The sequence below is a fragment of the Microchirus variegatus genome (genome assembly GCF_963457635.1).
Source record: "Microchirus variegatus genome assembly, chromosome: 9".
Classification (NCBI taxonomy): domain Eukaryota; kingdom Metazoa; phylum Chordata; class Actinopteri; order Pleuronectiformes; family Soleidae; genus Microchirus; species Microchirus variegatus.
This window is the reverse complement of record NC_139810.1, coordinates 11351458-11366302: the sequence shown is the minus strand read 5'-3', so window position 1 is coordinate 11366302 and position 14845 is coordinate 11351458. Positions and strand designations below refer to the sequence as shown.

At 39.9% G+C, this 14845-nt stretch overlaps 2 protein-coding genes across 2 annotated transcripts in view; one reads left to right on the top strand and one right to left on the bottom strand.

Moving 5' to 3' along the window:
* The window catches only part of calcrl2 (calcitonin receptor-like 2), a 37150-nt gene extending 35762 nt beyond the window's left edge, over positions 1-1388 (bottom strand). Inside the window, exon 1 of the mRNA XM_083895284.1 lies at positions 1301-1388. Within this exon, the coding sequence (XP_083751410.1) occupies positions 1301-1350 (50 nt within the window). The 5' untranslated portion in view covers positions 1351-1388. The remainder of the gene's footprint in view (positions 1-1300) is intronic.
* Positions 1389-2737: 1349 nt separating this feature from the next.
* Positions 2738-14845, top strand: part of itchb (itchy E3 ubiquitin protein ligase b) — a 31141-nt gene continuing 19033 nt past the window's right edge. Inside the window, exons 1-4 of the mRNA XM_083894682.1 lie at positions 2738-2874; positions 8841-8932; positions 9159-9300; positions 12949-13073. Of these exons, the coding sequence (XP_083750808.1) occupies positions 8863-8932; positions 9159-9300; positions 12949-13073 (337 nt within the window). The 5' untranslated portion in view covers positions 2738-2874; positions 8841-8862. The remainder of the gene's footprint in view (positions 2875-8840; positions 8933-9158; positions 9301-12948; positions 13074-14845) is intronic.

The window sequence follows — 14845 nt, the reverse complement described above, 5'->3', positions numbered from 1 at the left end:
GAGTCATAAACAGAAACATCCAACGCAAACATGGAAAGGAGCCTTTGAGGGTGAAATAAAAGCTGCCTGGAAAGATCTGCGGAGGCAGTAACAAAGCTGAGGATGTCACTCTTTTAAGATACATAAACAGTGTGTATATAAATATATATATATGTATAACCTGCACTGATCAGGCACAATAAGATAAGACATTACGTCTGCAAAGAGTCTGTAGCATTTACTAGTGATCCCTGATGTGCATGTAAAAGTGAATGAAAATCACCCAGGTGAAATGCAAATTCTCAGAGAACATAACAAAGCACTTGTCAGTGAATCCAGTCTGAGTATGAGCACCTCCATCTACCCTGCAGTGTTTTCAAACACAATTGTTGATTTTGGGGCAGTTTGGACCTGGACTAGAGGATGGAAAAGAGTAATCGCTGAGCTGAACAATTAATCTTTTTTTTTTTTTTTTTTTTCTAAACAGGGCAATTATCAAATGACAAGGGCTGCAATTTAAACATGCATTTAATATATATATATATATATTGTTCTATGCCAATTAAAAATGCATCACATCCATGTATCAAACTATTCATATTTTTAAGTTATCATCCCCGCATTAAAGTTTAGCAGTATTTTTAAAGGTGACTCATGTTGTTTTACAGTAAATTTAATTTTCTATAAGGGTTACAGTGTGTTTACAGTCATGACTGTAATATTGTCCATCATTTCTGTCTCGTGGGTCACATTCATGTTTTACCTTATGTTGACCTAAGACCTTTTGTCCAGCTACTGAAGGCCATATTATCAGATATGACTTCAATGTGTTCCTTATATTTCTATTTATATCATTTGTACAAGTACAACAGTAGAATAGGGCAACAGACCCAGCTGAGGGTGTTACCATCTTCACCCTGCATGTATACTATAATGCTTGAACCAATACAGAAACAACAAAAACCCCACAGTGATGTCCCTTTAATTCTGTATAACTTTTAGTGTCTTTACCAGTGGTTCAACACCAGTGAGTAACCTCATTGTGTTTCATGGTAATAAACACAGACCTGACACTGTAAATAAATAACATCACTAAATGAACACACATGTTAAAGTGGTGCATTTGTATTGTACTGACATTTAACACAATCACCTGCTTTCCCTTTCATAAAAGCGAAATAGCGGTTGCATCCTGGTTTGCGTGGATGGGCATGTACTGTGTTTCACACGAGCACAATTAAGTGATGAAGATTCCTAACAAGAGTGGAATAAGTCATGCACGGAAGCCAGACTTTGTAGAAGCAGAGGACTTGTGTCTTACCTGTTCTCTGAGTGAATTGTCAGGCTCATTTTTCCTCCAAATATCCCCATGCTTGCATGATCCGTGTGGAGAAATGTCTCATGCTGCCCCTCTGTCAACACTACACTGACAAACCCCGACCACTCACAGACAGCAGTCAAGCTGGGCACAATACAAAATACAGCATTTCCTGTCGACACTTCCAAAATAAAACACTGATTTAAAAATTTTTTTTTAATTATTTTTTAAAAAGAAACAAATGTATCTTGTTGATGTGAGGAAATTAAGTTATACTCAAAATAGTAACCCAAAAATGTAAATTGAACTACATTACCAAAGCTTTTACTTTGAAATTCCTAATGACATTTTGTTAATGCAATCTATTGTTATTTATGTATTGTTATTATTATATGTATCCCCAGTCCTGTCTCCTGACAATTCCATTTTGAGTTTTAGCAGCAGTGGCAGCAGCAGCAGTGGCACAATATTTCTACAGTCTGTCTGATTCAATATCTCAGTGGGCGTAATTGTGAAGAGCCTAACTGTGTCACACAATAGCCTAAAACCACGCGAGCAAAGAAAATCTATTATTACAGAGTATTAGACCACTGAGAAAGTTGTCAACACCCACCGTGAAGAGAGCACAGTGAGTGATAGTGGGTTGCAACAGTAGCAGCAGCCCCCTGCACGGTGCAACAGTGCCACCTACTGTTGGAAGTTGATAGCAGTTGGGTCATCACAGTGAGTAAAAACAGTAAAGTTTAAGTTTGAAGGGAGAGCTATTGATTGGAAATATTAGATCAATTGGTGACATGTTTTTATTCTATCCAACTGATAATTAGCATTTTTTTAAAGGTGCAATTGACAATGTTAACGTGTATTAAAGTTATAAGCTGCAACTTTGAGTGAAATTATTGTGTTCCTTCTTATTCTCACTACAGGTATAGAAAACTAACCTTGTGGCATATGTTTTTTTCACAGTGATTTAATTACTATTGTATTATAGTTTGTATTTGATTTATTTTTCAATCGTTTTTTGTGTGATTAATTTGCCATAAACTTTAACTTACACGAAATATTGACATGGATGCATAAACGTAAGGGGGGTTATCAGTTTTATCTATGTGATTACATGGGTTATTTATTTAAATTTATTTGAATTTACTTTTTTTTCCCACTTAGAACTTTCATGGGCATTGGACTGTGTAGTAGTGTCTAGTGTCTTAAATGAATATATGTAACACTTTCTGATGTTTCTTTGTGTAGAGAAAACAAAACAACATCTTGATAAGATTTTAGATTTAAATGAAGTTATGGGCACCTGAACTGACCTGAACGCACCAACAAGTTTACTGGTCGTCCATTGGTCCGTGTCGTACGGACGCTGGACCAATCACAGCGTGGAGGAGGCGGGGCGTGCACCAGGCGCGCGCCCCACCTTGTTTCGGTCACGTGACGCGAGCATACGAAGATGGTGGAAGTTTCTTCTTCCGTGAAGTGAAACCCGGACTGAAACCCAAACATCCTGTTGACCCAGGGCTGGGAGTTGACTTCTGCTTCACCAGCTTGGTTATACAGCTTCTCTTGTGATCAGGGTAAGCGAAACAATTAGTTGTTAATTCCCTCTCCGGTGGTGGTAGTGGTTTTGTTTATCACAGCCCTCGGACTTTGGGATTTCCAGACAGCCATGATGATGACATTAGCTCGCAGGCTAGCGGTTAGCCGGGCTGGGATGGCAGCAGCAGGCTGTCACAACTGACACTCAACACGGACAGCGAGTTCTGAGACCACAGCGCAACTGTAGATAAACAAATGTTTACGTTAACGCACGTCATCGTCCTAAAAAATGGAAAACCGCTTCTAAAAGTGCGATTAACTCAGTAAGTGTTAGCTCCTTATCTAATGCTAGTTGCCTGGATTAAATTATGTAATCTTTCATGGCGTTATTGCGTTATTATACCAGACAGTGGTGGAGATGTGTAATGTTTACAGAGATTGGTGAACTTTGTCAACATTTATTAGACAATGTTGTCCAGCAAAGTTGTTCCCTTTTCCTCAGCTCCATGCTTTCACGTGAAAGAAACAACACCAAACTCAATTTAATAGCGATTTCTTCAACAGATACAAAGACGTACAAAAGAAAAGATTGCGGTAAAAAATACTCACCTGAACTGTGTGTTAAAAACTCAACGACCTTTGGAAATGACACCAACCAGCACAACAATAAAACAAGCAACTGATTGTAGTATTTTGGCAGAAATGTTTGATTATTATTATAGGTCTGTGTCCCGTTTTGAAAGTTTAGTCTCAACCATTGAATATGGTTATTATAATGATAATGAATAATAATAATAATAATGATAGTTATTTTTATGTTGAGGTTCAATTATTCTCCATGACATCAACAAGAAGACTCATAAATCAGCCACAGCATTAAAACCAAATCCTATATAAGACAAGTAAACTGACATGAATTGTTTGTGTAGGCAGAACCAGTTGAAAGGTTTTCCAATGTAATGACAGTAGCTGAATCTTCAGCAAGCAGCTGTCAAACTTCATTACTGAGAACTATGACACACATTTTCTGCTTTTCAGTGTCCGCCTAACTGCAGCTGTTGAGACTGCTTAAGTTTATCTCACTGGGTAATTGTCGTTATGTGGAAGAAACCAATAAGAGTTTTATTATTGTAATTACTCATCTGCAACCAGGCACGTAGGTTTGATTTTCGTTTTCTCCTACCACTGTCATCCTCCGCAATATGAAGAGAGGTGCTGCTTGTTTTTTTACCTTCTGTTTAACTTCTTCCTCTGTCTGTAACGGAAAAAAGTTGCAACTAATCACAATATATTTTCAACATCATGTTTGATTCTCACTACTGAAATAAGAGGTCATATTAATTATCTGCAGTAATCCATGACAATTTTGTGGTGAATTTTTTCAAACAACCCAGAAATTGATTATTTAAGCTTTTGACAGAGCTCTTGAATGAATCGTTTATTTTGGGCATGACAAGTAATCTGCATACATCAGCATTTACATTCATACACATGACCGAAAGGGACAGCGGGAGAAGCAAAGCTTATCTAGTCCCGCCCCCATTACCCATACAATTTTATTACTTCTTTTTTTTTTTTTTTTTTTTCATGTTAACTTTCGACATTTTTGACGTCGCAGCAACAATAGCATAAGGCTGCAGTTCATCTCAAGGCAGTCAACAGACTACATGCACGGCCGTACATGTGTCCCTGTCGAACCATCACGAGCGATCACAGTCTCGAGTTGTTGCATCGGTTCCGCCGATTTATTCATCCCTCTCTCGCATAGCTCTCACCACGCTTAGTTTCACCAGCTCATCTCGTTTGGCTGCATCCACTCCCATCTGCACCACGCAGTCTCGTATTGTGGAGTTGTCGGTGCGCAACCCCATCACGGCATTCTTAATCGTGGCGATGTCCACCCTCGTATCTAGCTGCTCCATGGAGGCCTTTCTCTGCTCTTGATTGATGTCTCCACATAACACAGAAACCATGTTATCTTTTTATTTTACAACCACACTCAGTTGATCATTATGAAGTTATATTTGGGGAATGTGCAACCATTGTATCGATACCCCAGAGGGTTTCCAATTCATGACCATGTTTTTATCAGTGAGTGAGAATGTAAGATGTTCATATTGTTCATTGGTGGCTCCTTTAGGTGGGATAAAAAAAAAATCCATACATAGAGCTCTGTACCCACACAAATTAAATTTAAAATGCCCAACACACACAGGAGCACATCAAAACATTGTTTGGCTTGTGGCTGATTTTATTTTGCTGGTTTAAAAAAATTAGTCAAGGAAGGTCATTTAAGAGTTTAATATTCAGCGAATACTCAACAAAACGTGGGCAGCCTGTTCATGAGGCTGCAAAGTCAGCAGTTGCAATGAATTATTGACAGAAACTAAAGCTGTAGCCAAAGTGAAAATTTAGCCAGGAGCTCCCTACTTTCTCCTGCTCTGACGTGTGCACAGTGCACATGAAGAGATGGACTGATGAGCATGCATTATTCAGTGATCCACCAGACTAGATTTTACAAGATCACTGCAAGAGATTTCCTTTTGATTGACACATTTCTTGTGGACTTAGTAACTGTGTTGATGTCATGAGAAACAGACAGCGGTGTACAACTATAATTTATTTAGTTTTTAAAGTTCAAAACAAAGCAGGTGTTGCTATTGCCAGTTATTATTGTAATGATGTTTCCATTACAGCAACAGTGGAGTTTGTGAAAATGTTTCAGTGATCGAAATTTGAGGTCTCGGTGACGGCTTCTTTTTTAAAAGCTACCTGTTGACATCCATGTTTCTAAAACGGCACCAAGAACAATCCATCACTGAAGATGTAAACAAGCAGTGCACATTTCTCTAAATGTTTTAATCTTCAGTTTTCAGCCAACAATAATTGTAGTAGCCATGATTGTAATCAACGTTGATGCCTTACTAAATTTTAGCAACTACTAATTATTGTAATTATTTAGTAATCTGTCAGGTATTTTCTTATTTTTCCACAGAACGTTGAATGTGTTCCATTCAATTTGGTTTGCTGACAAACCAAAGATATTTAGTTTGCTGAATATAGCAGAATAAAGCTGGAAGCACAGTTGTTAATATAAAAAACAACAACAATCTAAAAGCCATCAACAGATTATTAAAGTAGTTGCCCTGTCAAGATGTTTTATTAACCACACCTTCCTGACGTATAAATAGAGGCAACCCACCAGAAAAATAGGCCTTAATCCACAAACTGAACACTACCACCATTGCGGCATGCTTAATCATAAATATGACAGTTGTAATTCTACAATTACATGTTTTTCCACTCGGTTAAGCTTGTCTTCCTTTTGCAAATGTGTTACTGTTTCTCACAACACGTAAGCCTTTAAGAGGGGCATTTTTAACTTATGCAAGGATTATGCCACGCAATGTCTGTGTAGGTTATTTATAACACGGAAAGCTAACCTGAACCCACGTGACCCACTGGACAACCTGTGGTTTATGGGCCAACACACAAGCATGACTACGAGTGTCTCGTCACTTTCTCTGGTAAACACGACCGCAGAATTATGATGCTGCTGCTTAACATGCATCATTGTTAAAGTAGTATTTGGCAGGTGATGAGCAGTGCTTATATTTCTCCAGACATGATGCTTAGAATTCAGGCCAAGTAGTTCAACCTGTGTTCAATAGACTGATTAGTGGAGTGCTGCAGTGATGTCCTTTTGGAAGGTTGCCTGAAGGTGCTTAGGAATAACCTGTTTCATTGCAGCTCTGAACCTTGAATACTGCAGAATACCTTGAGATGAGCCCATACAATATTCAGTATCAATTTTATTCTGATCAAATCACTAGATCAGATATTGGTAAATAGAAAACCTAAAATTTGAAGATTCAGGGTTATTATAGTTAATGAAATCTAAGTCTAAAAATAAAACTAGCAGTGGAATAATTTAGTTAACTGAAAGCAAAACTAACTAAAACTAAACTGAATTAAATCAATTCAGCTTTGTCCTCATTTTTCCAAAATGTTGTTTTGGAATACAGACCATTTTGAAGTTTTACTTTTGATTTACCTGCAGGTGTTAAAGGTTAAAGAATGAAATTAAAGGACATATTTGGTGTCACATTCTTTCATCCTTTCCAGTGTCTACAAGTCGAGGCTTTTTTTTAATACATGTAAAACTAAAAAAAACTAACCCTAACCCCAACTGAAATTGTCAATTGAATTCCTCCAAATAAAAACTAAACTAAAACTACTAAATCATTTGTTGAATTAACTTAAACTAAACTGAAATAAAAAAGCAAACTGAAAAACTAAAAACAAAAAAAAAACTAATACTAATAAAAAACTAATAAACTATAATAAAACTATAATAACCTTCGTCCAAAGTGATTTGGCACATGTTTTGGCATATGGCCGTTAGGAGAGACTTGGGGTTAAATGTCTTGCCCAGGGACACATTGGCATGTAGAGTAGCGAAGCAAGGGATGGAACCCATGACCTTCCACCCCAGAAATGGTTCATTAAACGCAGACTGTGAAAGCAGACATATGCCACCAATGTCCTGTGATCACAATGTAAGGCCTGTTTCACACTGGATGCATGTGCAGCGCGTTACGGCTGCGGCGTGTCTCTCTTTTCATTTAGGAAAACACATCAACAATGAGACTGTTTACACTGACCGCGTGAGCAGCTTATCTCTCTCTTTTTGGGAATAGTCCTCTCTAGCCTATTTTTCACGCAGCAAAAACACACAATGAAAATGATCTTTCAACACATGTAACTCCCCACAGGCACGACGAAACACAAGTAGCTTTCTTGAACTGGTTTAATGAAGTTCCAACACAGTTTCAGTGTCTATATCTGTCACATATGCATGTTCCTTTCCTGCTTCAAAGTAGGGTTTCGGTTCCCCGTTTCTACTTTTTTTCAATGTTTTTTTTTGTATAATAAGTGCATTGACAAACGCTCAGTCTTGCCATTTCATTTATTACAGAGGAGTATTTAGAGAATCAAAATGTATGTTTTTTAGATTTTCATTAGTAAAGTCATTAAAACAAATCATCCATCCCATCATCCTTTGAAATGTTTACATTTTTGAGTATGCGTCAACATAACAACACGGAACCAAAGTAGGCCACCTGTGCTGCTCGGTGAGAATTTATCGAGCACCACCAGCTAGTGTGCTGTGCACGCGCTGAGGTCTTTAACAGCTTAGATAGCAGTGGAGAAAACTTAACGAAAGCCCACAGCTAAGCCGGATTGTTTGCATTTGATGGGTAAGTGCAAGTTCAACGATTTGTGTCTCCAGAACGATCAATTTAATGCATGGTTGAAGTCGGTGGCTGGAAACATATATGATGGACACTGCACTTTCTGCAAGAAAACTTTGAAACGTGGAACTTGGGCATCAAGGAACTGGAATACCATTGCAAATCAGAAAAATATAAAGCGGTCATAAATTGCCAGCAGCAAACGCTTTAAGTCAGCCAGTATTGTTCCACATCAGGATCCGGAGCATCGAGGTACAGCGTGACCCTGTCTGCTGAAACTCCAGTCAACCTCCAGACAGAGTTTGGGTCTACACCCACACTAAAAGCGGAGGGGCTATGGACTTTTCACACGGTAACTAAGCAGTCATATACTGATAAAGAGAACATCGATGAGCTGTTCCAGACCATGTTCCCGGTTTCCGAGATAGTGAAAACTTTTAAGTGTGGAAAAGACAAGACGGCGTACATTGCACGATTTGGATTAGCCAATTTCATTAAAAGAGACCTCCTCTCCAAAGTTAAGGGTCCATTCGTGCTGATTTTCGACGAAAACCTGAATGAAATGGGTCTTAAATTGTATTCATTATGGTCTTCAAAAGTCTTAAATTTGACTTGTTGAAACCTGCAGAGCCATGACTGAGTCTTGGGCTAAATATATACCTGATGATGTGCAGTAAATGATCTCACCTGTGTGCTCTGCGGTAGAAAACAGATTTATCACCTCTGTAATGACATTGTCTGTGCTGCAGGCCTTCATCCCAGCCCTATGTCATGGCCAGTGGCGTCACCAAGCCGGGCACTTCCAATGGATACCCTATGAAGGCACAGCTGCAAATCATTGGTAAGGACTGCTCAGTTTTAAATCAACTGAGAACCGTTTTGTTTCTCTCACAGGATCCTGCACGAATATATGTTTATTTATGTTTATTTTTCTTCTTGAGATTGCGAATGCACTGCTTCACGAGCCACATCAAATTTACCTAATAGTTTTGCCTTACCTAATCTTTCCCTCTTTGACATCTGTCCTGACTGACTTTCTGCTGCATGCTCTCTTCTTACTGTTTCAGTGTTATCGGCAAAGCTGAAGGAGAACAAGAAAAACTGGTTTGGTCCCAGTCCTTATGTGGAAGTGACAGTCGAAGGCCAATCCAAGAAAACAGAGAAGTGCAACAACACCCACAGCCCCAAATGGAAGCAGCCGCTCACTGTGTGAGTCTGAGATTATCAGAAACATGATATTTGATCCAATTTATGACAATCGCAACATAAACGTTCAGTTAAAATGCATAACATAAATCATTCCCGCATGACCTGTCAGAAGAGAAGGCTTATGTTAAAATGTTGTTTAAAAGTTGTTTTACTCTAATCTTTGATAGACATCTAACCTTAATTATTAGTTATCCTAATAGAGCAGCTGATGATTCAGCACATCAGTTGAGTTGACCCCGAGATGACTTGTGTAACTGAGCTTACGCTCTCTACTTTTCTAACAGCGTCAGTGAGCACAGAGTCATGTCGAAGTTGTGCCATGTCTTAAATTACAATTGGTGAAGTACAAAACTAACTGTGACAGAAGTAGAGACAGGTGATGGAAACCAATGGAATGGATTCCTTCAGCTCCTGTGTTCAATGCTGTCAACGGCCTGGCAGAAAAGACTCTCAGCAATGGGGTTGGATTTTATGACTGACCCATGACCAAGAGGCCAACTTTCACTACTAGCTACTAAAAAGTACCAGGTACCAGCTACTAACGCAAATGAAAAAGAGAAAGTAACCGCACCGTGCTGTGCCAAAGCCAGTTGAGTCGCGCTAGTGGAAACACGCCATTAGTGAAATGTAATTGTCATGCAAAACTGCTGGTCTTTGGTGACTAGTGTCAGAGGGAAATCAGTCACACAGACTTAATTAACGAATGCATTCGGATCAACGTATCCACAAGGGGATTACATTCAGTTGAGGAAGAAAAAGCCTGTTAGCTCTGCTCATACTGAAAGACCCTGCACCTCATGTAAACAGTGAAACTGCACCGGGTGAGGACGTCGGCTGAGGAGGAGGTAGTTGTTAACGTTCACATGTTTAAAGGTCCCCTATTGTGCAAAATCAACTTTTTAATCTTTTAGTACTTATATTTGGGACTCAGTGGGCCATACCAGTCCCCAAAATGTGAAAAAACAAGACTCAGTCATGTTTTAGTGGTTCCACTTTGTGTAAGTATAGGCGATAAAACATGCGATGTTTACACCTCCCGACCAAGTGACGACAGTGCGGACATTTCACCGTGAATGTTGGCACCCCGCCAGGCAGAGTACTTCACAGCTCCACCGTAGCTCCCCCTTGTCCCTGTGAAATACGAGCGTGCAGGTGAGGTAGGAAGAGTGGCTGCCTAGCGGAGCACAGTGTTTTACACAAACTTCTAGCCTGAGAGGACTTGTGTGTTCAGTGGATATATTTTATTTATGAAAAAAATGTTCACAAGCTTCACAAGCCCTTTGTTGTTGATCGTGTGTGTAAATTCCTATGCTGGAGGGACACCTTGAACGCACCAGTTACATGCCCGCGGTTAGCGAGTGACGTGTGGATCAGTGATATGAGGAGCACGCGTTTGAAAGCACTGCAGAAAGATGTAGATGTTGTCCTACATTTCTTCTCAACCAAAGGCTGCCTTTCTGTCGTGTTTCCACGTTCTCTCCTGGTATTGTTGATCCACACACGTCACTTTCAGCTGCAGTAACACTGGTGCGTTCAGGGTCTTTTTCTAGCCAGGGAATTTACATACACTCCGCGCCGCGCGGCGCATTAATCGTTTTTCTTCGATTTTAATGTTTTTATGATCGCGAGAAGCCAAAATCGTGGTCAATCTATGCATTACGGTGAAACTCAGTAACAACGGGTAAACGGACATTACTATGGGGTATACAGAGTGGGGGTTGGGACGACGGTGCATGACAATAGGTGATAAGTGGCGACAGTATGGCTGTGGATAGTAAGTTAGATCGACACTCCCCTGGAAGCAGTGGATGTGTGTTTATCTGGGTCCCATTCACATGTAAATGACCAGGCACAAAACCGAACGTTCTGAAAAAGGCTGTTTTGGCAGGTTATTGAACTGCTATTGTGCTTCATCCTTATGATATTTTGACTAAAGTATGACACAGACATGTTCATTAGGGCACCAGGACCTAGTTTAACTTGGGTTAATAAGGTATAATATGGGACCTTTAAAAGAATCTGGCCACATGAACCCCCAAACCACTTGTGAATGTGGTTTTTATGTTTGGATCCAAAGAGGCGTTCAGGACACATTGGGTGTGCGCAGACCTGTACTTAGTGCTGTTCACTTATGATCGGAACACTCAGAATGGATGTTAATTTCAGGTCTGAAGGGGTCTGTGGTTCTTCTCTACCCTGCATTCAGTCACTTCTCCCTAACAGCTGCAGATCCTGGAAACTGCGTCGTTGGCAGAACAGAACTGTATGTGAACTTTCCGAGGCTTTACAGCACGCAAGAGCTCCATCTTTAGTCATTATGGACGTTGCACAAAATATTAAAGGTTCTTAAGAAGAAAAGTGTTGCTCATTAAGAGTGCTGTGGTAGTTCTGTGGAAATTTAATTTAGTTAAAATAGCTTTTAAAGAAAAAGACGCTGCTGACTGAAGTGAGGACAAAGCCATTGTTACATTTCAAAGTAGTTTGAAGTATGTGATTAATGTGGTCCTTAAGAGTATTGGCTTTCATCAAAGCAAGGGTTTGAAAAGCTTGCTCTGCCATTTTTCCACCACTTGCTTGCTAACGTACAGCTGCTTTAGTGATGTGTACGTCTGTGATTTGTTGTGTAGACTCTGATAACGGGCTGTGAGAGCACAAGCTTGATTGGTCATGTTTGTTATAGCATTGCAAGGGCTACAACTATTGGCCTTTTTGTTTTTGGAACTTAATTTAATGATCGCTTTCAACAAATGGAAATTACAGACCCTAGCATTGAGAAGCGTATCACTAGAAATTATTGCTGACATTATGTTTGCACTTGTTTAAAATATGATCACTAGATGTTGTTGTCTTGCAGATGGTAAGTGGTTTACAGTGTAATGCAAGAGAATGCTGTATCTGTTTTAGTAATAGCCTGCACTTAAAAGCAGAATGCCTCACAGTGGTGAGAAAATGAGTTTGGTTCATTGACATGAATATTGTACACTGAATGCATTTAGTCCATCTGACTTCCTGCAGTGCAACATATTCACACATCAGATGTCCATTCAATTTTAGCCTGTGCAGGACCTTCTGCTGTGCACAGTGACCTTCTTAATATAGACTTCTCCTACAGTTTCTCTTGCACCCATGTGGTTAGGGTTATTAAATGTCAAGTGTTTACTATGGGATGTAACAGGATCTGAGCCCATATGTCGACAAATGTCTTTTCCTGGCGGTGCTGAGGGAACTAGCTAAACAAATGTCACAGCAATGGTCACAGACACGTATTGTCCCCCAAATATCTCCTGCACCTCATTGTCTGTGGCTTGTTTTCTCCACAGGACAACATTTTTTCTTGCCCACAAAGTCACTTTTTAACCAGCTAAATGGGTTTTTCATTAAAGTCCACTAAAAGCCCAGGAATAACATGAACAATTAGCATCTGTTGGTTATGATCACAGTGCCCCACAGGATGTCCTATGTGGGGAACTGGTTATACATTGACATTGTTGGAGCTTAAAACTGTGATTGATATCGTTCAAGTGAGGACCTAACAATCATTTCCAGGAGAGTGTTTTGAAATCAGATACTCAGTGGAGAGAATCAATCACTCCATCTTAAATTCCAATGGTAAATGCATCATAATAATTGATCTGTTTGTTTCAACAGGATTGTGACTCCGTTCAGCAAACTATCATTTCGCGTGTGGAGCCACCAGACCCTGAAGTCAGACATATTACTGGGCATGGCCACGCTGGACATCAGTGACACGCTCCAAGCTAATGACATGAAAAGTAAGTATGAGACGAGAACGATTACCTCGGTCTGTTATGATCGCATTGCTCAACAGAACCTGTTTTTAGATGGCATATAAATGATGATACATCATTTCTGTTCATGAAGACCAGACAGAGGAATATTAATAATGTCAATAATAGAAATCACCGAGATGAAATGAAAAAAAAAAAAACTATTACAAGGGGGAAATTAAAGTAGTTTAAAGTAATTTGGGGATTTATCAAACTTTTTTTGAATAAAATGTGGAAAATAACATTTCCTAATGTTCACTTATCTCAACATACAGTACTCATTCCTGTAACTTCAGACCATTTCACTTTTTGACCTTTTAGTTCCTCTCACTCCATACACATCACCTTTGACCCTGGTGCACATAGGTTTCAGACATATTTACACCTCTAAACCAAGACATCTAGCAAGTTATACCCACACAAAACTGATTTACAGACCTGCCCGATCCTGGGAACCAAGGTCACCAACTGCACACCCACCTCTTGGAGCCACAACACTAAGGGCCTGATTTACTAAGATTCCAAATAGCGAGCGCTAAATTGCTTGCGCGAGCAGAAAGACTGCGCCCGCTACTGGATTACGTTTTGCGGGTGAACTACTAACATTGCGGCCGCAATTGACTACAGGCGCAGAAGTGGTTAAGACCGCCCTATTTAAATGAGGATTTTGCGCGAGTCAAGAGTTGTCCACATGGAGAAAGAGCAGACTCAACAGAAGCGCTGAATTAAATTTGAAGCCACTCAACAGAAAGTGACGTTCTGCGATGAGCAGATAACTGGGATCGAGGCATATATGACATATTGTTCCCCGGGTCCATAGGACCTTTTTATATTATTATTATTATTATTATAATCCTGCGTCGGTATTTTGGACAGCTCCATCATTACCTGACGTATCAAACAAAGAAAACTATGGACTATGGATGTTGCCGTAAAAAAAAAAAAAGAAGGTGCTGCGCTCTCCTCCTGACTCACCTGCAGCTCACTGACAGCTGCCAGGGAGCGAGTTCTGCTGTTTTTATGGCTCTAATGGATGAGTGACTTTCTTATCAATAAGTGAATAAATAAATAAAGCGGATCATCACAACGGCTTTTTAGTCCCAGTCCGTCCCTGGATCTGTGTTCATTCAGTCAGGCTGAGTTTCCATTACGTGTGCCAACAGCCTTTGATCTGACGTCAGAGGCGACGGGACAGTCGATATAGATGATATATCTATAGCTGATTCATATAGTTACATTAAATAGTGATTGTTGTGATTATTTATTGCATTTAAATGTGTCTGGAACTGGAAGGGTTAGGGTTAGGGTAACCTGCCTGTGAGGTTTTGGTGACGTGTGCGCACTGTGCCACCTGCGCTTCGCCGTGTAGACCAGGTTAGAGCTGGACACGTTAAGGTAAAGCGGGGTTCCCCGTTCCTCCGGTCTTAACCGGGTAACATAGGTACGAGCCCTCCTTGAACCACAAACTGCAGACCAAGGTAAGCCCATACCAGTACAAACATACATTTCTCCTCTGGATATCAATATTTAATTTATTCAGATATACCAAATAAGAAACGAATGTGCGTCATCTGTGAACGCGTAGTTGGGGAAAGCGTAATTTCCTGATTTACAAATATATATAACTATAAATAACCGCAGCCATGTGCGCGCCGCGCACCGCTGTGCCAGTTAAGACCTGCCTTTCAAACGTGCTAAATATAGACGCAAAAATAAACACCGCAATCAGTTTCAGGTTTGATAAATCACTTTGCGCG